The sequence below is a fragment of the Eulemur rufifrons genome, chromosome 21, assembly GCF_041146395.1.
Source record: "Eulemur rufifrons isolate Redbay chromosome 21, OSU_ERuf_1, whole genome shotgun sequence".
NCBI classification, from domain to species: domain Eukaryota; kingdom Metazoa; phylum Chordata; class Mammalia; order Primates; family Lemuridae; genus Eulemur; species Eulemur rufifrons.
Genome location: NC_091003.1, coordinates 12,888,121 through 12,915,114, shown reverse-complemented (window position 1 = coordinate 12,915,114; position 26,994 = coordinate 12,888,121). Strand labels below are relative to the sequence as shown.

Here is a 26,994-nt window from a genome sequence, read left to right as displayed (position 1 = left end):
CCTCCTCGTCTGTGACGGCACAGTGTCCCCACTCTGGGGTGGGGAGGAGGCCCGTCCAGGAGTTCTGCATGGCGGTTCACTGCATGTGCTCCCCACCTGGCTGACCCCCCAGGTTACTCTGCCGACGCACCAATCCCATCTCATCCATCCCGCCGAATCGAGACCCTCTGACGACTTGCCAACCAACGGCCACTACAGGCTGCAGTCTGTAGCACTGAACAAACAAAAACCACAACGCTCAAGCCTTACGACCAGAGAAGGATTTCAGCAAACCACCACCTCCCACTCAGTATCCCCTCCGGCCTTCACGCTTCCCTGCTGACTCCCTGGTGGACGACTCTATTCACACAAAATCCAGCACGGTTCTACCCCACAAAACTGTGACTGCCCAAAGGAGCCTTTCCCTAGGGCCAGACCTAAGACCAGGAAGTTTGAGAAAGAAGCCGCAGCTCAACTCCAACTCTGCCCAGGTAGGGGCATCCTCCTTAGGTGCAGCGCGGCTCCCACTGTCTCTCTCCCCTTTATTAGAGTACGAAATTCCTGGCAACTGGTATAGAACCAACCTAGAGGCTTTGCAGTTGGCAAGCTAACTAGCGGCCTTATTTCTGCCTTTAATCTCCCACGAGGCATCTCTTGCTTTGGATTCTCCACGACCCTTAGGCAAGCCTCAGTAGCCAAGGCTCATCCTAGGTAGGCTGCACGGTAGACCCGTGTCCACCGCAGCAGGTGAACGTGACCGTGTTTTCTTCAACCACGTGTCCACAGTTCCGATCCCTTCCCAGACTGCAACCCGGCCCAAATCCCGGCTCCTTCCTGCTCGTCTCTTAACCTAAGTGCTTTCTTGTCGGAAACGCCTACAAACCTCCATGTTGTCCCACCTTGGCAAATGTCCTGCTGTCGTGTTCTATGTGTTGCTTGGAGTCTTTGGGGTTATACTTCCTCTCCTCCCACGCCCAGGGCAGATCTGACTGAATGTTTGCTGAAGATTTTGTCTCTTGGTCCACAAGTATTTGAAAAGGTCACTGGAAACTGGTCTTTCAGTCTTGGCATTTCATTTAGGATCTCCATGAGAAAGGGGCCTCTCGAGCCCCGAAAGTATATATCGTGTGTCTCATTTGTGAAATGCTTCCCGCTATATAGAACTAGCTCAAAAGACTGTACATATTTACAAGAAACTTTATATTCGTAAAAAAAAAAAAAAAAAAAAGGAAATTGAATTGGTTTCTACTTTTTTATTGTAAAAGGTGCATTTTTCAACACTTACTTTTGGTTTCAATGGTGGTAGTTGTGGACAGCCATCTTCCTTGGAGGGTGGGGAGCTCCGTGTGGCCACCAAGATGCCAGCAGGAAACACCGTAACACGAAATTGCAGTCAAAAGCTTATTAGCATAAATAAAGATTCTAGGTCTCCAAAAGTACAGGCTTTTTCTTCATTACCTTTTTTTATTCAGAACGAGGAAGAGAAATACACCACGTCAAGATCCACCTTGAGAGGAATGAACTTTGTTGTTGAACAAATAGTGAAATAAAGCAATGATCTAAAAAACATGTGCTTTAGTGCAATGACCTATTCTTTTCTGGAGAGAGACCATAAAAAAACGTATTGCCAGTGTGGTGTCAGTGTGGGCTTCTTGTCATGGATGGGACCGTCTTTACGTGCTGGGGAGGCTTTTTCTCTGGGGTGGGGTGCGGGGAGCCACATGGTGGTAAGAACGTGCTATCCTGGAATCAAGAGATGGGTGACATTCTCTGCCAAAAGTGTGACATTGTAGAAGTTTGGTCAGTACTTCCAATGAACCGTGAATGGGCTATTAAGGCCATTTTATAGGACTGCGGAGTGGGAAAGCTTCTTAAGCAAATAGGCCATTTTGAAAGGATTACTCAAGGATGGATCACCCAGTTCTGTAAGGCAGCTAACCAGGAAAACAGGTCAACTTAAGATTTCTTTCATCTATTTTAAGGCCACCGAGAATTGAATAATGTAGATATCTTTGGAGAGAAGAATTCAGATCAAGGTAATTAAAAATGTAAACACTTCTATTTTTAACGAGATGATTTTTTTTAGTCTGCAAGGTAAGTTGTCTCCATCAATTTTCAGTTCATCGGTATAAACTTGCTTGATCCAGACAGATGTTGCTTTTGGCAAATGGTGGTTCTTTTTCGTGGTTCCTACTGCTTTGAGTCTCGAATTTTGATTTTCTAATGAAGTCATCTGACCGTGGTCAAAATTTATCTTGCAGGGTTGTATCTGACATTGCTTGTGATGGGAACCAGAGATGCAATTCTGTTCCTCTTTTCTGTTTCACTGTTGGGCGTAAAAATCTGCCCCAAGGTCATCATTGTAAGAATGAAAATAATTCAGAAGATGAGGAATTGAAATGTTGGAACCTTTCTTTCCTCATAGTGGTAGAAAAATCTCCATTAAATACCAACCAACCATCCCATCTCAGTTTGTCATCCTGAGGGTTCTTGGCAGCCACAGAGGACTTCAAAAGCTAAGTAAACATAGTTTGATTCCAAAAGGAATGCGCCGAGTAATGGTCTTTGGACCCTAAGGAATGACCTCCTGGAAACAACAAATTACTAAACACACCATAAAGTGAGGTCCAACCCTCTGTGGTGCCACTCCTGTGTCTGAAGCACAGGAGACATTCAACTTAATTTTCACTAGACTAAAGATGTTGACCGCATTGCATATTTTGTAACTGTGAAACTTTAGGATTTGGAGGGTTAGGTCAAAAGGAGGTGATTGGCTTAGTAGCATTGTCTTCAGAATTGGCCCTCTTGAATGTTACCTGCTTTAGAAAACATTCCTGCATAGACTTACAAAGCGTGGGCCTGCGGGGGTGAGGCCAGCTAAGCTTCCACTCTCACCATCCAGGGTTAGACTGGCTTGTTCCAGTGGTTCTAAGCCATGGGGAGACTGTACTTCCCTCCTCCCAGAGGGCATTTGGTGATTTCTGGAGACATTTCTGGGTGTCAACAGCTTGGGGGTATCCAATGGGTAGAGGGTAGGGATGCTGCTAAACATGCCACAGTGCACAGGACAGTCCCCACTCACCACAGAGAATTATCCAAAGTGCCAACAGTGTCGAGGTAGACAAAGCTTGGTCTCCTTGGTCTGTTCTAGTTCCAGTCAGATTTCTTTCTTGGCAGTTTCAATACTGCTAATGATGTCTCAAGCATGGGGATTGTGGCTCCAGGCATACAGTGTTTATGTGAGAAAAATATTTTATCATTTGCCTCATAAGGTGTTGAAGCTGTATTTTCCTGACGCGGGGGTGGGGGGGGTGGGGGGAAAGGTGGAGGTAGTGGAAATAATACAGTCCAGTGTTGACCACGGTGTTTCCCCTTGAGTCTATCAATGATTAACAAAATCCATTTGCTCTGCAGGGGTTGTTAGAGGTAGACAATTAGAACTTTGAAAGTGACTCTACTACTGTTTGAACTCTGTTGGGTTCAGAGAGCCACAAAAAAGGAAAAATAAAATAGAGCCAGGGTATACATATTGTGGAGCTGTCTCCTGTGTTCTGGAGGGCCGCTGACTTTTCCAGAAGGGATGGGTGAATTCACTTTAGCGGGGAGGAAAAAAGTAGCAGAGGGCGCTGGCATCCTCATCTGGGCAAAGGCCCTTTAGTTGTATAAAAGACAAAAAAAAAAAAAAAGCATAGTTTTGGGGGCCAATCCTGTGGGCAGAGCCTCGTGGTTCATCCTAGAGATAGCGGCTGGGCCCAGAAATTGGGCTCCGGGTGCTGTTCCAGCTTTTAGAATCCTCCCCAAAAGTCTGACACCAGGGATGGTGACCCTTAGGAAGACCCTGTGGATGTTTTTACAATTAGTTGGGATGAGTTGGGTTTTGGAAGAAACGTACAGGTGTCCATAACTTCCTTGTTTTCTCCTATACAGAAGACAACTACAGTTGGCATTCCAGGGCAGAAGGCTCTAGTTTCTGTTTCTCCACTGATTGGCTGGTCCAGAGAGGTGTTGCGGGATCCCTCAGAAGCTGGATGGATTGGGTGAGTGGTCTGTAGACTTGAGTCTTCATCGATTCATTAAAAACTTTTGTAAACATAGGCGGACATCGTATCCATTTAGTGCTGCTACAACAAAATACCTGAGACTGGGTAATTTATAAAGAACAGAAATTAATTTTCTTCCGGTTTTGGGGGCTAGGGAGTCCAAGATCAAGGTGCAGGCAGGTTCGGTTGTCTGGTGAGGACTGCTCTCTGCTTCCAGTGTGGCGCCGTGTCCTCTGCAGGAGAGGACCACTGTGTCCCCACGTGTAGGGAGGTCCAAGGGCTGAATGCTGCCTGACGCCTCTTCTGTAAGGACCTTGATTTCATTCACGAGGGGAGGACCCTTGATGACTCAGTCTCCCCTTCAAGGCCTTACCTCTTAATACTGTCACATTGGCAACACCTGAATTTTGAAGGGGACACATTTAAATAGCAGAGGAGAATCGGATATGGGGAGAAGATAGTACCTGCTCAGAAGTGAAACTGTGCTCATGGAGAAGGAATTGAATTCAACAAAATGAAATTTTGTTCTTTCCTAAAATGGTTTGGTCTCTGGCCTGAGCCATGGATGGTATCACTTTGATGCTCCAGGTTTTCAATCCTGGCCTTTGTGGAGTCCTGGAGGTTTCCTAATAGTTGAGGTTCAGGCACTTCTTCCTTGTCTGGCCCCTTAACTTCCTGTGTGTGTGGCCCTGTCCCAGTCATGTTGTCAAGGCCCTGCGGACCCCAGGGTCAGATGACAGGATCCCTGAGTGCTAGTCCAACCCCGCTAGAAATCGGCCCAAGAGGGGCCGTGTGACTTGCTCTAGGTCACACAGCTGAGTCGGCAGTGAACTGGATCAACCTCCCTGACTCTGCCCCGTGTCCACTCTCTGAGAAGGACGGGACAGCGGGAATGGCCACTCGGGTGGCCACGTCAGGCTTGTGACCTGTCCTGGGGGAGTGGCTGTCGACTCTCTCAGATTTGCAGCATGAGAAGTGGAGCCCCAGGAAGGGAATATCCTTGCCTGGGTCCTTTCATCTTTGGTGCCAATATTTTGATTATGGTTCTATTTACCCTGTAATACTGTTGTACATTTTAATTTTCAGGCCTTAATTTGGCTCTATAAATTCATCTGCATATCAATTTCCAGAGGAAGAAATGTATCTTCATTCAAAAGCAATTGAAGTTAAGCTTTAACTAACCGTGTAAGTCCTCACCCAGAAAGGGACCGCTAATGGAGAAGGCACTGCCCGAGTCACAAGACACCCCATTGTGACATGTGGCTTTGCCCCTGTGATTTGGGCAAAGCAGGGTTTCCTTTTCCACCTCCATAACCTTTAGCTTCTTGGGTATGAAGCCTTTCACTTGGGTCTGTGGGCAGGTTCAGGACCATAATGGACTTTGTGTTGCTTTTTAAAAAAATGCAATCTTTTAAGTATGTGCACACATGTAGGAGAATGCTGTCTCTGACACCCGTGTTCTGTTTTGTGGCTGTGCCTACTCTCCTTCACCCCAGCGGTGACCTCACCTGGGAGTCCCCTGTGGTCCCGGGGCTTGGAGGACTCTTGCAGGGTGATTGGTTCCTGTAAAGTAGTTTTCACATTGCATTTTCAGCTCCGGTTTCCTGCACTTGTGGGTAGATCTCATTTACACGCTGGATTTTCCGACTTTTTGCTGTTTCTACCTGCAACCCGGAGCTCGTGCTCCCCCCAGCCCTGACGCAGGCCGGCAGCCAGAGGCGCTAATCCCTGTTGCAGGAAGGGCAGTGCTGTTAGGGCTTCCTCACGCAGGGAGCCTCCTGCTCAGGTGTCAGACGCTGTTCCCGGAGCCCACAGCTGGGTCCTGGCCCTACCCCTGCCCTCCCCCAGCCCCCCCCCAGCCCCAGCCCCAGCCCCGGGTGGAGGGCTGAGTTCCCAGAGGGCTTTTCTGTTTTTGGTATTTGAATGTACCTCCTAACTTCTGAGCTTGGCTATGTATTTTCAAATATTTTATCCAATTTTGGAAAGAGGATTGTTGTGTCTGTTTCCTTAGTCTACTTTAATAATCCCCATAGTCCCCAGAACCTAGGGTTCCTGTATCATTCAGGTTTCCAAGGTAAGGCGACATTATCCAGCTAGGAATGCCTTCCAGGCTACCTTCCACCTCAAGGGGACCAGGTGACACCCTGAACACCCCTTTTCTGTTAGATTTATTGAAATGTTTCCTGATGCCTGTGACGAAAAGGCTTTTTAAAGGGACACCTGTAACCTTCTCTTCTATCTTTTAGGAAGGACAGAGCTCCTTTCAGTTGACGAGAAGAGCTCTGACTCCAGAAACGTCCTGGTATCTCGCAAGGCAGTGGCACGAGATCCCAGGCTCCCCTGCACGGCGTCTTTATCAACAAAAGGAAGCAATACCTCTGGCCCAGGGACGCCACCAGCCTGTCCAAGTCAGGAACCTTCGCTGTTACCTCTTCAGCTTCCCCTCGTGACTGAGCGGGGGGGGGGGGGGGGCTCACCAGCCCTCCAAACTAGGCAGGGAATGGGTGGGTCACAGGAATGACCCTCAGCCCTCAGGTGCATGAAGCGACCTTTGTCCACTCACGCAAGTGGCACAAGGATGCTACTGAACAAGCCCCTGGATGAGTTCCAGTCTCTTCTTCAAAGGACTGAGTGAAATCAAAGCTTCCTCCAAGTGCACGTCCAATTATTTTTACAAAGCTTTATTGAAACTTGTACGTCAAGGTGACAGTAATTCAGTGTTTTGAAAACAGTAACAAAACAGGGTACCCCGAACTCAGGTTTACCAAATAAATACTGGAAACCAGGGAGCTCGTTCCTCCCTCTCCCAGCAGGAACAAAGAGTGTGATGATAGCTTCTGCTGACTGGGTGACAGGAACCTGTGCTGACGGGCACATTCGTGGCATCTCCCTGGAAACGGAGCCAAGTGTAAGGAGGTCCACTTTGATCCAAAGGACGAGGCCGCTGTCGAGCTCTAAATTCCTTCCAGAATAAGCGTAGCAACTGCTGCAGCTAACTAGGGGCAGTGGTCCCGAACCAGGTGGCGCGGGCCGTGATGGAAAGGAGGGTGGGTTGCTGCTCCAAAGATCTCACGGCAACAGGCACCTCGTCACACCGGGAATAAAAAGCTGACACCTTCCAGGCGACAGTGGCCAGTCCTCGGGACCAGCCAGCCTAATGGCGAAATCCGGCAGCAGGTTTAAAAGTCTGTTCCGGGAATAGATTATTGCTGAGCACAGTTCACATGATCTATATTCTAGTCGTGTGACTTAAAAGTGCCTTAAGGCTGTATAGCCGGCCACCTCGAGTTAAAAAAAGAAAGTACGTAGTGCACGTAAGTGTGAAACAACTGTAGACCTTCATCTGGGAATCAGACAGCTTCTGATTTCTACCGAAATTCCACCTCCCTAGAGCAGACAACGGGAGATAATTTATTGCTTTGATTTTGAAGGACAGGCAAGACCAATACTGTACTGAGCGTCACAGCCAGGCCTCAACAGGAACAAGACGCTGGCCTTACAGATGCATGGACCGTTGGAAATGGTGTGTGGCCTCGGTCCCCGCGTCCCAGGTTTTTGCTAGCAAAGTGGCTGCATCTTTTTTGGTTTAAGAAGAATCTCCACGGCCAGGTGAGAGGACGTAGGGTTAGAGTCACACTGGCCTCATGCACTTTGGTGCGGGGGCTACAGGGCCTCCGCAGCCCCCCACCTCCTCTCTGGGCCTCGCGAAGCCCCCTCCGGCTCACAGCCACGGGTGCCAGGAGGCCTGCTGTAGCCCCAGGCTCCTCAGGAGCTGTCGTGCCTGGACAAAGCTTCAAGTAGAAGGAGGGCAGGTATGAAATGTCGTATAGAGAGTGTGAAACGAGAGGTTACAGTCCCTTCCCTCGAGGGGACAGCATGCACGCGTGGAGCCTGCCGTGCAGACTGTTGCCCCGGCTGGCCCGGCTCTCAGATGGGCTTGTATAACAAGGTGGTGACGTACTTCTTCTTGTACCGGTGGGTTGCGCTGAGCACCATCACTCCGTCCTAAGGAAGAGGGCGGAAATTATCAAAGGCAGGACTGAGCCGGGGGCTCAAACTTCAAACTTTAAAGCACATGAGAATCATTACAGGGCTTAGTAAAAACACACATTCCAGGGCCCAGCTTCAGAACCTGAGGCCTGGCCCCTGCCCTTTTAAGTCAGTATCGCGGGTAACTCTGCTGCTGGGAGTCCTGTGAGCACACACTGAGAGAGCGAGCTCTAACGACAGACGTGTCATTACCTTGATGGAAAGTGCATAGAGGTGGTTCAGCATGACATGGTTGGGCTCAGGGAGCAACGCTGGGTCACACTGTGAGGGAACAAAGGCAGATTTAGGATTTGGAAACCATAATTCTCCTCTATTTCCCGGCACTGGGTAAGAAAGGAGGAGGTGGGCTGTCAGGCGATGCCAGGGCTTGTCTAAGGGGGACAGGTGGGGCAAGAGGGTTGTCCCCGCCAACCCGAAGGCAGTGCCCTGCGTGCCTGCTGGAGGCATGGGTCTGGATCGCCATTAGGCTTTCACCCTGGCCGCCGAAGTGTGGGCCCTGGTTGTGTTCTCTGGCAGAGCGAGGGGGAGGAAGGGGGTTGGCTGTTGAAGGCACTTGCAGAGAATGCTGGAAGATACAAGCTATACCAAATGCTCCTGAGCAGTGATTCCAAACTTATGTCTGTAAGAACCAGACAGTGAACTTGAATAATGAAATGGACGGGGCGGCGGGGGACACTATTACTCTGTAAAAGCTCATACAGAGCTGGCGCTTAGAGCCACACCTTCCTATGTTTTAAGGGAAGCCAGAAGTTGGGAATGTTTTTCATTGTATACTCCCAACTTTTATAAAAGCTAATTCAAATGAAAAAAAGCATAGGGCAACCACTGTGTGGGGGTGTTTTGCTAGTGGGCCTCTGGTCGTGGTCCCTGCTTCAAGGGAAAGGGTGCACTCACGGTCACTCCACACTGGCAGGAAGCTCTGCAGTCCTGGCCCTGAAGCGCCTCAAGATCTCACAGCCACCCACGGGCCTCTCACGGCCCAAACAGATGGTGTAAAACCAAAACTATGGCTCTACCACGTGCAATGGGCTGCTGAGGGGGCATGACCAGATCCTTCTAAATGAAGAGGCTAGAGCTGTCCTTGACACTACCATGCATGGCCATCTAGGAGGTCTGCGAAGAGCTCCTTGAGGACAGAACAGCCTGGAATCCCACAAGAGTTGTGCATGCCAGTTTTCTCAGAAAGGAAGATGGAGGCAATGGGGAGATGGACAGCTGGGAAAGCCAGACCCTCCCTCCAGCCCTGTCAGCACCGGCTAGGACATTTCCAGCTTAGCACTTGACCTCTAGGCTTAGCATCCCAGAGGCTGGGCTGATCATTCTGTCAACAAACACCGAGTGAGCCCTGCTGGGGCGGCCGTGCAGGGTGGCGGGCAAGAGCACTAACGACCCAAGGATCTGACACCAGCCTGCCCTGTCCGAATGCTGGCTCAGCCTCTTACTGTGCGACTCTGGGAGTTTTTTCAATTAACTAATTTTTAAAATTAACAGATAAAAATTGTATATATTTACCATGTACATGTTTTAAAATATATATACACTGTGGAATGGCTACACTGAGCTCCCTAACATAAGCATTACCTCACATGCTGTTCATGGTGAGAACACTTAAAATCTACAACTCTAGTGCACTGTCGACAGGTACGTACATTAGTTAGCCACTATGAAAACAGTATTGGAGGGTCCTCAAAAAATTAAAACTAGAACTACCCCGTGTTCCAGCAACCCCATTTCTGGAATCAAACCCAAAGGGAATCAAATCACTATGTCGAAACGATACCTGCACCCCCCATTCACACAGCAATATGCATAATAGCCAAGACACGGAATCCACCTAGTGTCCACTGATGGACGGCCAGATAAAGAAAATGTGGTGGTATATACACGACGGGACGCTATTCAGCTTCAAAAGGGAAATTCTGCCACTTGCAACAATGTGGGTGAACCCGGAGGACATTATGCTAAATGAAATAAGCCAGACACAGAAAAACAAATACCACATGATCTCACACGTAGAAACTAAAAAAGTCAAACTCATAGAATGTTGGTTATCAGAGAGTGGTGGGGGTGGGGAGATGCTGGTCAAAGAATATGAAATTTCGGTTAGGCTGGAAAGACTATTACCATAAATATACTGTATTCTTCAAAATCTCTAAGAGAATACATTTTAAGTGTTCTCCCTGGGATGTTTTAACTTCTCTGTGTCTCAGCTTCCCCATCTATAAAATGGGGATAATAATAGTACCCACCTTCACAGGTTTGTTATGAGGCTAAAATAAAAATACATGAAAAGCACTTACACTAGATTTCAGGGTACAATAAGCGTTAGGCATTTAGTATTACAGCTAGAGCCAACGTTTGCGTTAGAGCTCAGTGCTGTCTTGGACAGAGGGTTCCTGACCCAGATCCTTAGGCCGCTCTCAGCTGGTCTATCTCCAGAAGCAGTTTCCACCAGAGAAACCAGCTAGTGATGCCTCTACTTTCCAGGAAAAAACAAAACCTTTCTAGCTTCGCAGGGCACTGAAAGTCATCTAACTTACAAACCTTTGTAAAATCAGAGTTGGGAGAAACAGCTTGACCCAGATAGTTCTAAGATAGAAGGTAAATGCCCTTGCAGTTCTTCACCTGTTAGGGCTGAGATGTTGCCAACACCAGGATGGCCCATCCAGGGGCCAGGCCCATGTGTGGGGGACTCTTAGCACAGGAGGGAACCTGGTGCCCCAAGAAATGCAAGTCCCACGGGATGGGGTAACAAATACTTGGACTCTGCCCTGGCAGTCTGGCAGTGAACGCTATTGGGGACACACACACACACACACACACACACACACACTTCCAGCTCCTCATCTCAGCACGTGTGTCCTCTACCTCAGGGTGGAATTCTACACAGCAACACCGTCACTTCAGCAACTTATAAATGTGTGCCTCTTAGGAGGTGGCCTGGACCATGCTGAAGAGCATCAGTTTCCTAAAATTATGACCATGCCCTGCACTCAAGAGCCAGGGAATCCAGGTCATACAAAATGGAAAATTAGGCACAAAGGAACAACTGGCTGTTCTTTGGGATCCAGGAGAACACACACTTCCTTTTTACACCTAGTATCAATTTCCCAGAGGAAATGCATGTTCCCCAGCACCCCAAACTTTGATCTAGAATCACTGATGTTTCTAACAGCAATTCAGTGATTAAAATTAGATTCTAAAATTTGGGGCCAGAGGTGGAGCTCCAACATACAGCTTACTAAGAAGGGGTGGTTATATATCTTACTGTGAAATTTAAATGGAATGGGGCCTAGGCGGAGGCAGGAGTGAAAGGCGAGAAAGAAAAGTGCAGGAAGGCTCTGTGGACAGGGAGGCAGCAGCACCACAACCTGGAACTTCGTGCCAGCACCCTGTCCCCACACAGAGGTAGACTGTGGCAGTTCACACTCCTAGGCGACACAGAGCTTGTTCACCAGCTGCTTTTAAGAGGTGCACAGGAAGTGGAGCAGCTGAACACGACCACAGAAGACAGTCCGGGCAGACGCCCAGGTACTCACAGAAATGCCCGTGTCCTTGTTCAGGATGACCTGGAGCAGATGCGGAGGGAGAATGGGCGGCGCTTTAAACCGCTCTTCTGGTTTGCAGACGTAGGGCTCCTGATGGTAGGGGCCTGGCGGGGAACTGGACAGCTCTGTTGGGAGACGGTGACAGCACAGTGACTTTGACAATTAGGAGCAGTCTTATTTAATCTATGGAGTTGTCCCCTAGTTTTCCTAGTCTTTTGTTCCCTCCAGTACAGATTGATATCCTCTTGCAGGATATACAGGCTCTGAGGGTGCAGAGCGGAGGAAAGGAGAAACCCTTCTGCAGTCTGAGGGCCAGTGTCACACTCGGGAGTCAGCTCAGACGCCCTGGGGGGACAGAGCGGCTGCGGCACAGCCGCCAAGTCCGGGTCAGACGACAGGGAGGCTGTCCTCAGTAAGCTAACCCTCCCCGCCACGCAGAGTAACGCTCCTCTCGCCTCAGGCACAGCTGGCAGAGTCCACAAAGAAGCTCAAGGCTTCAAGTGGGAACGAAGTGGCGAAGCCCCAGTTAGGAGCACCACCGGCAGGAATAAAACGGAAGATGCCGCAGTCTGTTCATTACAGAGGCAGTGGGAAAAACAGGTTATATGAGGCACTGGCACATTTCAAAATGGGGAAAAAAAAAAAAAAAAGACAATGGAAAGCCTGATTTCTAAAGGCTCTTTGACTCCATTACACCGAGGGTCCTTCCAAACTCTTGAGTATCTCCAATGACAGATAAAGAAGCGTCTAGAAGAGCACCGCTTCATAATGTTAGAAGCAGCTCATGTGGTATTGCTTGGCCAGCTGGAAGGTACCAAGGCATTATCCAAACACGTGGGATGGGTTCAGGTCGCCAGACCCCTGGGTAGATCCAGAATAAACCTGGCATGCCATCCTCCGCCACTTCCCCCAGTGTCATTTTCTAGGGGACAGGCCTCCTTCATGTGACCCAACTGTTATCACAGCAGGAAACTGAGAAAAGCATTAAGTGCAGAAAACTGAGCCATGAGGAATAAATACGATATTTTAGGAAAGTGAGTGTCTAGATATAAAAAGTCTGTAGAGAGCTTGAAGTTGGCTTAGCAGCAGCGAGGGGTAAGTTCTCTCTCCCCGGGTGATCTATACTGGAAACTTGACTGAAAGCTTTGGTGTGTGGCCTGAAATCACATTTATCGGCAACCCCCGATTCCCAATTACCTGAACAAGAAATGAATGGTATCTCTAAAAGATTTGTTAACGATCCAGATAAAGCACACTAATTTTGGATTTCCAAGTCCTGCTCAACGACCTGACCCGGCAGCCACAGCGAGCCCACCGCGGTCCCTTTACCACTGTCATTTCTGAACACTAACCATAAGAGATCCCGCGGGCGGAACCCCCAGGCCCCGCCAGGTGACGAAGAAGAATCGTCCCGTAAACTGCCCGGGCTCCATTTTCTCCGAGTGCTAGACATGCTCCTGGGGAATCTTGTCATTGCCTCCCACAGGGCCCGGGAATTGTTAAACCTCCGCTCACAGGAAGGGGCAGCGCGGCTGGCAGTGACACTTCAGATTCCAAGCCGTCTTTCCCTCTTAATTGTACATAACATGCTCTAGGTAGTTTCTCCCTGTGGGATTTGGATGGAAGGCAATTTATTGAAACCTGATGATTGAAACGACTCCTAGAAGATGGGAGAGTCTTACCAGGACTGCACTGAGCAGGTTCCCACAGGGGAGAGCTGGGCCGTGGGGACCATTACCCCGGGTCGGCCGCCTCCTCCCCTGAAGGGATTCTGACAAGGCACTAATGCACCACACAAGTGATGCCCAAGGTCACTGAGGTGTCCATTTACCACCCATCAGGCTGAAATTCTCCAGGCACCACGAGCGGGAAGTGAGCTGGCAGGCGTCCCCAGTGTTGGCTTGTCACTGACCGACCCTCCAAGGCCTCTTCAGCCCTGCCCCTGGCACAAGATCAAGCTCTGGTTCTGTTTCCACTGTCTACTTTCTGTGGGCAAGGAGACCTACTGAATACTTGAGATGACCAGGAAATGACTTAGAGCTCCCATGGGGATAAATTTCAACAACCTGACCTGACAGAGTTAGGAATTAAGTTTTGTGGCTCTTAAGGGAGCCATAAATGTCCACCTGACTGGGGAGATTCAGCTCAAGAGGAAGAGGCAAGAGAAACGAGAGGATTTCGAGACTGCACAGCCCCCACCTGCAGACATGTGGTATAAAATAACTGTGTTCATACCAGACACATCGGAGCACTTTTGGGAATCCACCATTAAAGCATCAAATACTTCAAAGTCAGTTTTCTTCACTTGAATGATGTTGTTAACTGTGCCAAGCTGGCTGGTTACTATTGGCTGGGAAGAGACAGACAGGCAGAAATCATAACGTGGAAGGTCTGCGGGGGGATTCTTTAGAGGACTTGGAATTCCTTGATGGAAGGCCTCCTGTCCTGGCTAGCCACCCTGCTCATCTCGGTCAACTTCACCAACTGTCTGGTAGTTAGTGCTGCTACCTAGCTCAGCCACATACAGGGACTTTTACCAGCAGGGCAAAGGGACCTGGCCATGATGCCACGAAGGGAAGGTGATTTGTTTGGACCGTACAGGCCACAGGGCGAGAGGACCAAGGGCGGGAGGAAGAATACCTCGGAAGGGTCGTGTGTCCACTGACCATCCACAAAGAACTTGTACTGATGCTCTCCTTCGGGCAGATCCAGGATGGCTACAAAGTTATTGTGGCTGCAAGGAAAGAGGAAGCAGAGGATTTCAGCTGGGTGGGCTGCCCTCCTAGCTTACTTGCCAAACCAGCTATGGAAAAAAAACAAAACATTTCTGTGTAGAACCAAGAGTTCAGCTGTAGGAGAGCAAACATTTTTAACCCATTAAGACAATTCAGTCTAATAATCTCAATCTAGAAAGGCTACAAGGAAGCAACAGTGTAAAAGGTTTTCCTGAAAAGTCAACTGTGCTCAAATACCAGGAACCCACATGCCTAACATTAAAAGGTCAACAAACAGGCCTTTGTCCTTCTCAAGCTGCGTGTAAAATACCAGCCGCAGCCCTTGGTGCCAAGGAGGATGACAACACAAGATAAGCGGCAAGCAGCCTAGTGTCAGTTTGCCTTGGGCAGGGGAGGGGATCAATTTAATAGGAGCCACAAATGTTCTCTAAAGAAACTTATGTAACTACTAGAAAAGGATTCTGGGAAAGCTCTTTCATCTGGCTGTTTTATTCCCCTGACTTGAACTGGCTGTGACTACTATGCCGAGTGCCTTCCTCCTCCTCAAACGTGCCCAATGCAAAGCAGGCAGCCCCTGACAAAAACGAGGCCGGGCCCAGCAGGGCAGGATTTCTCCCTTCATTTCCTTAAGAGTACTCCCTAGCGAAGACGCGTCTCATTGACAAATGGAGATGGAAGCCCATGCTAGGGTTCCTGATGAAGTGTCTTACTATATCCTCGCTAATGACGCCTACGTAGCATGTACCTTTCAAACAAAAGTAATACACACAGCAAAGAAACCTCAGAGACCCTGCGGTCCAACACTACTTTTTTACAGAAAGGAACGCTGAGGCTCCAGGTGCTAAGTAACTGTTAGCACAGCCAATGTGGGCTCAAAGCCGGGTCTCTGAGATTCCCAGCCTAGTGATCTCTCACTGCACGAGCGACAGATCTCTGTGTTTCTGAGAAGTCCTGACTGGATGAATATATAGCTGAGTATGTGAAGTGAAAGATGTCCTTAACGCAGTAACACTCTCCACTGAGAGATGTTGCTTTCTTCTAAGATGTGCTCTAAATCTAGGGACTGCTTGGGTTTGGGATTTGAAGCCTATAAAATGGATGCTGAGTGGGAAAATCATCTTTTTCTATTCACCTACAGGGATCTTTCAAAAACAAGAGCATCCATGGGTGAAGACAAGCACGTGAACACTCCCCAGGCAGTTACCTTCTTGTGAGGGGCAGTTTACTCCAGTTGTTGAAGGACCCAGATAAGTAAACTTCCTTGCCGCCCCCCGTCCACCGAAATACAGTCGGCCGAGCCTGCGCGGGAGCTTTGTCATTCACTTCCAGGTCGTGCTGCCAGGCCAGGAATTCCTCCTTCTCCGGAGCCTGGAAAGAGAGTAGTTTACTAGTGACAGGAAGCCATTAGTGAGTTCTCGACAATAGACAGTTACTCTAATATCGACAATTCATTCTAAAGAGGCAGCCATTACCACGTAGATTCGTATTCAGGCCTGGTAACTTACTAGTGGTGCCTCAGTTTCCCCACTGGCAAAATAGAGATAATACAAATAATTATTTCTTAAGGCTGTGGTGAAGACTGAGTGAGATGGTCTACGTAAAATGCTCTGCATAGTGGCTGACACGTGGTGAATACTTAATAATTATCAGCTATTGTCATTAAAGAAGCCTACATCAAAAATCTAGGGGAAACTATAAAACCTCTTGGAAGAGGCTGAAACACACTCAAGACTAGCTTAATAAATGTCATTTTCCTCTTAATTAAGCAAAATTTGAAGTACAGTCATGCACTGCATAATGACATCTTGGTCAGTGACGGACCGCATATATGACAGTAGTCCCCTAAGACTATAATATCATATTTTTGCTGTATCTTTTCTATGTTTAGATACACAAATCCTTACCATTGTGTTGCAACTGCCTACAGTATTCAGTAGGCTAACATGATGTGCAGGTCTGCAGCCTGGCAGCAACAGGCTACCGCACCCTGGTTGTGTAAGTACACTCCGGGATGGTCTCACAAAAACGCAATCACCTAACGACACGTTTCTCAGAACATATCCCTACCATTAAGCGACATATAACTGACTACAAATGAAAATTAGGAATAATTCTAGAGCTGTCAACTTGAAAACTGGCAAATCCAGATTCTGAGGAAGGGAAAAATTACTAAGTGCTGTCCAGGCACTAGAGAGAAAGACAAGTAAGACAAAGGCTGACCACTCACTATGGTAGCAGTAACTTCCAGTGTGGTTAGCACCTTGTAACCGAGGCATTCCAGAATAAGAGAGAAACTCATTCAACTCTATGTGAAATATATGTGGTTATGGGCCTTTTACATTTTTTCCTAGCCAGAAGCCAAAGACTTTAAAAGAGCAGGAGTTTCAGACTGGGGGAGACTCTTTAACAGAGTTAAACAGGGCTTCGAGCACCTTCATTTCAAATACTGAGCTCAGCTTATCTAAAAGATGCCTACATTCTTTGAATTCCAGCAAAATCTATAAAGAGTAACAGACTGGAATCACTTTACTCTGAGGAAGTGATAACTAACTGTATTCAAAACAGTGCACTAGTGTAGTCAAAAGAATCCATGACTTCTCTTGATATCTGGGCATCCAATCATGTATCAGGCTATATCATTTCAACAACTTCTGATGAAATGAGAATGGACGCTATTTGAAATCATTCTCCACATACTACGTGTACACTAAACACTTCTCGTAGAAGTTTTGGAACAGCAACAGAACAACAAATATTCCTGCAAGAAAGTAGTTTGATTCTCATGGTGTAGGGGATAGATAAACATAATGGGATCAGGAAGACTCCTGAATGGATGGTTGGCCCGAACTTGTGAACTATATTCTCTCAACCCAGCCTTAAAATTCTTAACAAAGAAGGGGCCATCTATATAGACTCTAAATATGCCTTTGGAGTAGAGTAGTTCATACCTTTGGAAAATTCTGGATGCAATGAGGGCCAATTAATAGTAAAGGGAAAAACTTAATACATAAAGAGTTAATAACCCAAATTTTAGAAAGTCTAATGTTACCGGAAGAAATAGCTGTAGTTCATGTTCCAGGACATCAAAAAGGGTCCTCCTTTGAACACTGTGGGAAATAACTTAACAGATGAAGTAGCTGAACAGGCTACTCTCTCCTCGGAAACGCCAATATTCCATTGAACACCACATCTCCTCGCCCCTGTTGCAATCCCGATTTTTACCCCAGCAGAAAAAGAACAACTAAGGAAAGCAGGGGCAGAAGAAGATTCAGAGGGCAGATGGCTATTGCTGGATGGAAGGGAAATGTTATCCAAACCGATAAAGAGGGAAATTTTAACCCAGCTGCACCAGAGTAGCCATTGGAGTCCCCAAGCAATGTGCAATGTGATTCTCCACATTTATAGTTGCACAGGTATCTACATGTTAGCCAAACAAACCTCTGCGGGATGTATAACATGCCAGAAAACTAATAAGCAAGCTCCAAGACAGGCGCCCTCTGGAGGAAGGAATCCTGGGTTATGGCCATTCCAAAGCATTTAAATTGACTACACAGAAATGCCCAAAATAGGCCGTCTCAAATTCCTTCTTGTAATTGTAGACCATCTCACTCATTGGGTAGAAGCGATTCCACTACCTGGGGCAACTGCCAATAATGCAGTCAAAGTCCAGATTGAACATACTGTGACCCGATTTGGTCTGATCAAAAATATTGATTCAGATAACGGGAGTCACTTTACTGTTAATATCATCGAAGGACTCATACAGGTTTTAGGAATTAAATGCAAGTATCACATCCCCTGGCACCCTCCTTCCTCAGGAAGGGTAGAAAGAATGAACCCGACTTTGAAAAATCACCTTACAATTTTAACTTAATCCTGGAAACCAGGTTACCTTGGACTAAATGTTTGCCTGTAGCCCTTTTAAGGATCTGAACGGCCCTTCGAAAAGACCTAGGCTTATCCCCGTATGAAATGCTTTACGGATTACCCTCTCTCAATTCAATTACTGACATTCCCACCTTTGAAACCAAAGACCTATTTCTTAAGAACTATATCCTTGGTTTGTCTTCCACTCTGCTTTCTCTCAGGGAGAGGGGGCTCCTGGCACAAACACCACCTCTTGAGTTTCTGCTGCATCTACATCGACCAGGAGACTACGTGCTGGTCAAAGGCTGGAAGGAAGAGAAGCTTGAACCAGCCTGGGAAGGACCCTTCTTAATGCTTCTGACTACAGAGACAGCAGCCTGCACAGCCGAGAAGGGTTGGACACACCATACACGGGTGAAAAAGGCCATCTTCCCCACGGAGGGAAGATGGGAGGCCACACCTGCATCCAATCCCACCAAAGTAACCTTCCGAAAGGTTTAGTTAGCATTTATCTTCATTTCCCTTTTCCAGCTATCAGCAGGCTTTTTTACAATCAATGTTGCCAGTTCCACAGCACTGCAAACCATAACCTTTGACGACTGTCGGGTTACACCACGCAGAAGCCTGGAAAACCAAAGACAGCTTTCCGGAGCTGACAAATACCTCTGCCCTCATCCTCCTCCACCCAATAACCCAACCCAAGATGTTACCATTGGCCCATGCACTAGACGACCCAACCTTTGTAGCCCACGCTACCACTGGATAGATGTTTGGTGGACAACCCCAATATCAAGGTTGGACATTACCAGGAGGCTCTCTTGGATCAACCTTAAAACCTAAAATCCACTTTTCAAAAGGGATTCCCCCACCAAATTGCAAACTACGTCAGTGCAACCCTGTAACTATTTCCATACATGTCCCCACTTCTGAAGACACAACCTTAAATAGAGCCTTTGGAATGGGAGCAGATATATCAGGTACAGACCCAACTGGACAATTCTCTTTAAAAATAATGCCTCCTGCCTCAACCGTCACATCCCTCACTCCTTCTAGACAACCTGACAACAGCACTATATCTTTCCCCAACAACCCATCTAAGGAAACCATTATAGAGGTCAAGGATTTAAGGCAAACAGTTGCAAGAGAAACTGGGTATAAAGATAAAAACATCTGGTTAGAATAGATCAAATATTCTGTCCACACCCTAAATAAAAGCGATTGTTACGCCTGTGTGACAGGGAAACGGGAGGCCCAAATAGTTCCCTCTCCACTTGGATGGTCTGTAGATCCCACAGGCATGCACTGTACAATAGCTCTCTTCCAGGAGACCACGGCATGGGGAAATAAATCATGCAAAACCCTACCGTTGCCCTTCCCTGACATGAGAGGCCTTGCGGGTCCGCCCCGAAGGACCGTGAGGCCACCAGCCTCTGAGGTCAGCTTCACCTTGTGTCTCTCTAGACAGGGGGAGAGGGCGGCATCTCTTGGAAACACAACAGGGTGCAGTGAAAGCCTGGCCTTCAAGAAGCTACAGGATCAGTCTGCCCTCTCCATACCCCGAGGAGACGTCTGGTGGTACTGCACAGACAGACTGTTTGAGGTCCTACCGGAAAGCTGGAGTGGCACCTGCGCTTTGGTGCAAGTGGCCGTCCCTTTCACCCTGGCGTTCCATCAGCTCCCAGTTAAGGAAAGGGGACATGGGAAAAAAAGAGAAATAGATGCTCCCAGAGGATCTTTTGATCCCCGTATTTTTATCGATGCTATTGGAGTGCCCGGAGGGGTGCCAAATGAATTCAAAGCTAGAAATCAAATAGCTGCTGGGTTTGAATCTATATTCTTCTGGTGATCCACTATAAATTAAAATATAGACTGGATCAACTACATATAATCAACAAAAACTTGTAAATTATACCAGAAACGCCATCAAAGATATAGCTGAATTAGGACCTACCAGTAAAATGACTTGGGAAAATAAAATGGCATTAGGTATGATATTAGCAGAAAAAGGTGGAGTGTGTGTCACGACTGGAGGCCACTGCTACACTTACACCCCAACAACACAGCTCGGGATGGCACAGTCACCAAAGCTCTGCAAGGACTTATTACCTTGGCTAATGAGCTAGCTGAAAACTCAGGAATAGATGACCCTTTCACTAGCCTCATGGAGCAGTGGTTTGGAAAATGGAAAGGGTTAATGACATCAGTACTAACTTCCTTACTTATTGTATTTGGTGTCCTAACATTAATGGGATGTTGCATTATCCCTTGTGCTAGAGGACTAATCCAAAGATTAACTTAAACAACCTCTTCCACCCCCATATGAAAACAGGTTATTACTATTAGAAGACCAAGAACACCAAAGTCACCTCCTCCTCACTGAATTTGAAGAGTGAAAAAGTCTAACATAAAAGAGGGGGAAATTGTAGGGGGAGATAACCTTGGCTTGATCTTTTCTGCCAAAGTGCCAGGAAGTAACACAGTTCTGTGTACCTTACTGTGCCTGACTAGCCCGCCAACTCTGAACTTTTACTATACCAAGAGCCCCCGACCCCCTCTTCCTTCGTGTCTTGGCAACACACCCTAGCCAACTGGGTAAGAACAAGACTGTGCAGTTGAAATCCCGGTCAATGAGATGGACACAGCCATAGGTCTGCGTTAGGGATAAAAAGGTGAGGAAGCCCCCTCTAGTGCATGCTGGCTGGCTGCTCTTGCTGCCACTAGGTGCCCTTCCGATCAGAAGTAAAGATTCTGCCTTGCCGAGACAATCTGCAGTGTCGATTTTCTTAACAGCACCGCGGGTCATTGCTAACAATGGTGTCCTTGGGACCAAAATTACCTCTGGGGGGAGGGATGTCACGTCATTGGAGAAACATGATTCTGAAGTTCACTTTGCACACAGCTTTTCAAGAATGCAACAAATCCAGAAGGCAAGTTCAAATCACAGCACGTAGGGACAAATAGGAGCAGGCTCTTAAAACTAAGACCCGAGTGAGGATGTAAGACAGTAACGTGATCAATCGCCCAGCCTAACACTAGGAAAGGTGGAATGAGTTGCCAGGCAATTAGCCTAAGAGACAACGATGATTAACATGAAACTGGATACTAATTGAACACACTGTGCACAGGGCACCTTCGTCGTTCCTAAATCTACTTTGTTCCTTTAAGGAATAAGCTCTTTTTGGATATACCACATAGATATCAGCTGCCAGCGCACTAGGTGTCCTTAGACTGGGCTCAGCAGCTGGAAACACCAACCTCAAGATGGTTAACAGGAATGCTGCAAGTCAAGCATTACCTGAGTTTTCAACGAATTGTGAACTAAAATAAAATCTTAAGCCTCCCCCCATCCCCCAACTATATGGACTCCTCCTGGCCAAGAGGATACCCTAAAACTGAGTTGCACGCCAATAAAGGAAGGTCAGACATGCCTCATCATGCCCCCCACTTCTTGTAGGTATCCTTTGTAACTCACTGACAGGCCTAAGCCTATGCAAGGCAAACATGCAGGTCCTCAATTTACACAACAAATATATGGCTGATAGCTTGTCTCTGATTAACAGACTTCCTTATCTTAAAACATTCCAAGCCTTTAGACAAACCTTCATTTCTTTTTTAACCAAGTACAAGTCAAAGAATCTTTAAACCCACCTATAACTTGTAAGCCCCCGCTTTGAGATGGTCCACCTTTTCGAGCCAAACCAATGTATGCCTTCCAGGTATTGAGCTACCTGCAATCCCTGTCTCCCTGAAATGTATAAAACCAAACTGCAACCCAAACCACAGGAAGTCCACTTGCTCAAGGCTTCTTGGGCGTGGCTCCTGGCCATGGTCCTCAAATTTGGCTCAGAATAAACATCTTTTTATTGTATTACAGAGTTTAGCTTCTTTTCCGTTGACAGAATTCAAACAGATTGCAGAAACAATTCCACAATTGGCCTGCAAAAATGTTTGCGTTTGTCTGCTTAAGATATGAAGTCATATTTAAACAACCAGTTGAAAAGCTGATAGCTGCTGGCTGCCTCCTTCAGACTGACACTTGAGTCACCCACTGAACTCCCGAAGTCCAGTGACTTTTCTAGGCTTGCTCTAAATAAGCAGGGTGAACCAAAAGTGTCAGGTAGAACTAAGCACCTCTGGCAATTACAGGCAGCTGTTCAACTCTTTCAGTTTACACGTGTGCTCTAGTTTATCTTCAAAATGGACAATAAACTCCAAAACCAACTTTTGCAAAAGTGCCAGTCTGCCTAAAGATGAGGGAAGACGTCTCAAAGCGTGAAATTAATTACACCTAAGAGAAAAGCAGAGACCTGGGCTCAATTACTGCTAGCTCGACTCAATTAATTAAGAATTTGAAACTCCTGTCCCAGAGCTTTCTCCTTAATGATGTTAAACGAAGGGAGTTCCTCCTCCCTCAGGGTGACTGTCTCATATCGGTAATTAGACGCAGGTTCCTGGACTGCTAAGACGGCTCTTACAAGGGCCACCTGGCCTTAAGTGCACGGGGTGAAGTACCACCTCCCTCCCGGTTCTGAGGGTTTTCGGGGGGATGTGGCGGGAATACAGTAGACGGTTCCTCCCGTCTACACAAGTCAAGGGGAAACATTTCCCCCCAAACCCCGCACCTTCATTTCCTCCGAGTGGAAGAGGTCGGCGTCCTCGGGGCTGTCCATCAAGATCTTGGGCCTGTCCCCGTCCTTGGTGCCCCCCGAGCTGTCCCTCCGGGGCGTCTTATGGCCACCGTGCCGCTCCAGCGCGGCGCGCTCGCTGCTCGTGTTGCCCATGACGGGGGTCTGCGGGGACTCGGGAAGCCGGACGGAGCCTCACTCCGGGAAACAGAGCCGGGCTAGGGGACTCTGCAAGGAGCACCAGGGTACCACGCCCCTCGCGCGAGGGCGCGGGGCCGAGAGCCGGCTTGAGCCGAGTCAGCAGGGCTGACGAGGTCTCGCAATCGCGCTTTACCTGCTCAGGCTACCGCGGCGCGAACCCAAGGAGCTTAAAAATAACCCGACACTTTCCCAACAACTTTCCCCCACCCCTTGGCAACTTCCGCTTCCTGCGACTGCGCGAGTTGGCCCGGCCCAGGGTGTGGGGATGGCGGCGGCCAGCCTAGCGCGCGAGGCTACTTCGACCTCACTTCCGCTTCCGGTCTTGGGGTGGGGTCGTGGGGGGAGCGCCTCTGCAGGCCTCGGAGCGCGCAGTCGCAGTCGGCCGCCCAGGGCCCGGCCCAGGACGAGGCTGCTCGGGGGCGGCAGGGGGCGCTCCAACGCGCCGGCTGTCCGGGCCGCTCTCCCCTGCGCTGGGCTGAGTGGTGCGGCAGGCGTCTTTGCCCACTTGCAGTTCATTCTACACTTTACAGCCAAAGAGATCTTTCTAAAGTGCAAATCTAATTAAGAGACTCCTCTTCTTAAAGCCCTCCAATGCACTAGCTCTCACGCTTTAGAGGGCATTAGAATCACCTGGAGTGCTTGTTTAAAATGCAGCCCCCACTGGAGATCCGCTGAATCATAATTTCTGGAGATTAGGGTCTGGCGAATCCAGGTAGTCTTGCAGGTGTTTGAGATTAAGAAACGGCGGACCATAAGGTCTCAGGAAATAATCTTACGTCTGGTAGGTTAGGAGTTGTAAAACGCTGGAGTCATTAGTGTATTTTTATTAAATTGAGCGCACAGCCTTTTAATAGGTAATTCTGCAAGACATCTTGTAATCAATTTGGATACCTTGTTCTGCATAAAATGCATCAGCGCTTCTCATTTACTGTGGCCAGTGCTTCAGCAAGAAGTGCATACACTTGTGGTAGTAAAATATCCTAATCTTCTCACTGTCAGTCATTTTCATGTTTTTGTTTTGCTTTTCCGTGTGAATATCTCAAGATACTTGGCATTTGCAAGGCCTGGTCATGCATTACACCCACTGAACATTTATTTGGTACGTTCAAAGTACCAGACGTTGTGTTAGGGAAAGGAGGAACACAGATGACTAAGATAAGGTCTCCTGGAGGGAATTTGGCTGTATCTATCAAAATAAAAAATGTACCCTCATTTGATACACAATTTTACTTCCAGGAAACATCTACAGAAATATACACATGAAAATTATTTACAAGCATTTGCAGTATCATCTCTAATACAGTAATATGTTAATTCTAAAATGGGCCTTTTTTTCACATTTTACCCTCTCTGAAATTGGGGACTTCTTACAATCAGTGGAATCTTAAGATTTGATGATATAAGGCAATGAAAAACTGCAAAATTCTAAAAGTTGGTAAGTAGGAGAATGGCTAAATGAGTTGAATACGTTCATTTTATAGAATACCGAGCAACTTTTAAAAAGGAAGAAATAGAATTTTGTGGGTCACTACGGGGCAGTGTCTATGATGTTGCAAGGTCCAAAAGCAAGTAGGAGAACAACAGAAGCCAAGAGCATGAGCTTTGAAGTCAGCCTGCCTGGGTTCAAATTCTGGCTTCACCATTTATAAATACTAATTGTCATCTTGGTTTCTTCTTTTCTGAAATGGGAATAAAAACAACACCTGATTTATAGGTTTGTTTATGCATAAAAAGTGCTTAGCACAGTACCTGACTCTTAGTAAACACTCAATAACTGTTAGCACTTTTATTAGCATTATTATGCATGCAGATGGAAAGTTCTGGAAGTATACATATTGTTAACAGCGGTCCCCTTTGGGGAGAGGAGTGGGATTGGAAACAGAAGCAAATAGAAAGGGGACTTTCACTTTTTAGTTTATATACTTCTGTATTGTTTGAAAAATATTCTATGAGGACGTACTACTTTTTAATTTAAAAACAATTTTAAAAGACAAAAATAAATCAGATATCATTCCAGCCCCAGAGGAATCCATAGAGCAGAGATGGGAATAGATCTACAGAAAGGCAATAATATAGGTAGGCAAGGGATGCTACAGGAGCCCAGGAGGGGCTTAAGTCTGGCCAGAGAAGAGGGCAGGGGCCAGGAAAGGCCTCTGGAGCTGATGACTGAGAGTCTGGATTTACTCAACATAATCAGAAATGTTGAAGTGCTTGCTGAATTAAATAAGCCAAGATACTGTGGATGACCCAGAATACGTTCTTTGAGTTGTTTTTCTAATAGTGGCCCTGACTTCCTCATAATAGTCAGGGAGGAAGCCATGAACATGGAAATGTTGGAATTCTCTCCCAAAGACTGGAGAGATAAGGATGACCTGTGGACCCCTTATCTGAGCTATGCAGGTGCTCTGATGCATGAAGAAAGTTTCAGGACATCTGCTCTGGCTTGGATAAGATAACTGAAAGCGTGGGCCCTTGATGCCAAACACCATGAATGACATCCCAGGGATGCTGTCAGCTGCTGATGGGAGGAGAGTCTCGCTACAATGAGATTTCATGACAGAGAAACTAAGATTGGTATCTATTAGCTATTGGCCCCATATTGAAAATCACAGGTAGGGTAGACACTCCGTGCCTCAGTTTCCTGTGTTATCAAAACTTGATAATGAATAGTGTCTTCCTCAACTGGTTCTTGTGAAGGTTCAATGCATCATAGCACAAAATGCTTAGAGCAGTGCCTGGCATCATGGGAGATCCTAAAAAACATGAGCTCAGTTTGTTTTATTGATAGGTGGTTACTCTGGAACCTGTTGCTTCTTTTCTTTACCATAGTTGTGCGATTTCCCTCCAGGTTGTTTCTGGATCCCATTATGAAAGGCAAAAGAAGCGGGCTAATCATCAGAGAACACCCTGACGTGCCTTTCTCCACTGCTCCCACTAGGGGGCGACCCAGCCTCAAAGAAGGCTGGGGTTCATTTGGGTCTATATCCTCTCGAAATTACTTCTCTGTCTGGGTTGATTTTCATCTCTTCCATTTTTTAAATCTTCATGATAAGTGAAAAAGGAATAAGTAAGAATGTTTTGAGACAGGATTTTCAGCTAATATCTCGGTTAGCTTCATCTTGCTTTAAAATTCAGGTTTAAATCTGTCAGATAACAATGTAAAAATAAAGCCCAAGATGATAGAGGAAACTTTGGTTCAGTTCTTCCATTTCTCCCTGCCTTTCCACCTTTATTCATTCATTCATTCATATATTCAACAAATAATTATTGAAAACCTGTGTCACCAGGTACCAAGCCAGGCACCAGGAATACAGAGGTGTACAAGATGAACACGATCCTCATGGGGGCGCATCATCTGCTGGGAATGACAGATACTAAATGAGAATGGCACAAACTGAATCTAACTACCATTGTAATAAGATCGGAATTAAAACTACAGGGTTGTGTAAGTATTCAAAAGGGACACCCTCATGTTCTTGAAGAGTTCGCATGTCCCCTGAAGAAGAGGCTCTTAATATGAGATGAAAGGAGGCACTTTGCAAGTTCTCACGTATAAGTGGGAGCTAAGCAACAGCTACACAAAGGCACACAGAGTGCTATAGTGGACATTGGAGACTCCCGGGGGGGGGGGGGGGGAGGGAGGGAGGGAGTGGGGCATGAAAAATGACCTGTTGGGTACAATGTGCACTGCTTGGGTGATGGGTACACCAAAAGCCCACACTCCACCATTATACAATATATACATGTAATGGAATTCAACTTGCACTCCCTACACCTATTAAAATAAAATTAAAAAATTAAAAAAAGGAGGCATTTAATCTGAGACAAAGGAGTGGACATTAGCTAGGGGCACATGGGAAAAAGAACCTTCCGCTCATTCAACAAATATCTATAGAGTATCTGCCATGGGCTAAGCCCTGTTCTAGGTGCTGGAGATTCATTATTGAAC

The 26,994-nt window shown here is 47.1% G+C and overlaps 1 protein-coding gene across 1 annotated transcript; it reads right to left on the bottom strand.

Moving 5' to 3' along the window:
• Positions 1-6,704: 6,704 nt before the first annotated feature.
• PRKAB1 (protein kinase AMP-activated non-catalytic subunit beta 1) lies at positions 6,705-23,263 on the bottom strand. The gene is made up of 7 exons (XM_069496855.1): positions 22,842-23,263; positions 15,557-15,720; positions 14,258-14,351; positions 13,853-13,967; positions 11,609-11,742; positions 8,262-8,330; positions 6,705-8,024 (listed from the first exon to the last, which is right to left on the bottom strand). The coding sequence occupies exons 1-7, from the start codon at positions 22,998-23,000 to the stop codon at positions 7,947-7,949; spliced, it is 813 nt and encodes a 270-aa protein (XP_069352956.1). The 5' UTR covers positions 23,001-23,263; the 3' UTR covers positions 6,705-7,946.
• Between the last annotated feature and the right edge of the window lie 3,731 nt (positions 23,264-26,994).

What these genes read in the sequence shown, in the direction of transcription:
- PRKAB1 (XM_069496855.1), bottom strand. Translation starts at nt 23,000, where the DNA reads ATGGGCAACACGAGCAGCGAGCGCGCCGCGCTGGAGCGGCACGGTGGC. An exon ending in GGACACACGACCCTTCCGAG is followed by an intron (nt 13,968 to 14,257) that starts GTATTCTTCCTC and finishes GTCTCTTCCCAG; the next exon opens with CCAATAGTAACCAGCCAGCT. An exon ending in ACAAGGACACGGGCATTTCT is followed by an intron (nt 8,331 to 11,608) that starts GTGAGTACCTGG and finishes GTTCCCTCACAG; the next exon opens with TGTGACCCAGCGTTGCTCCC.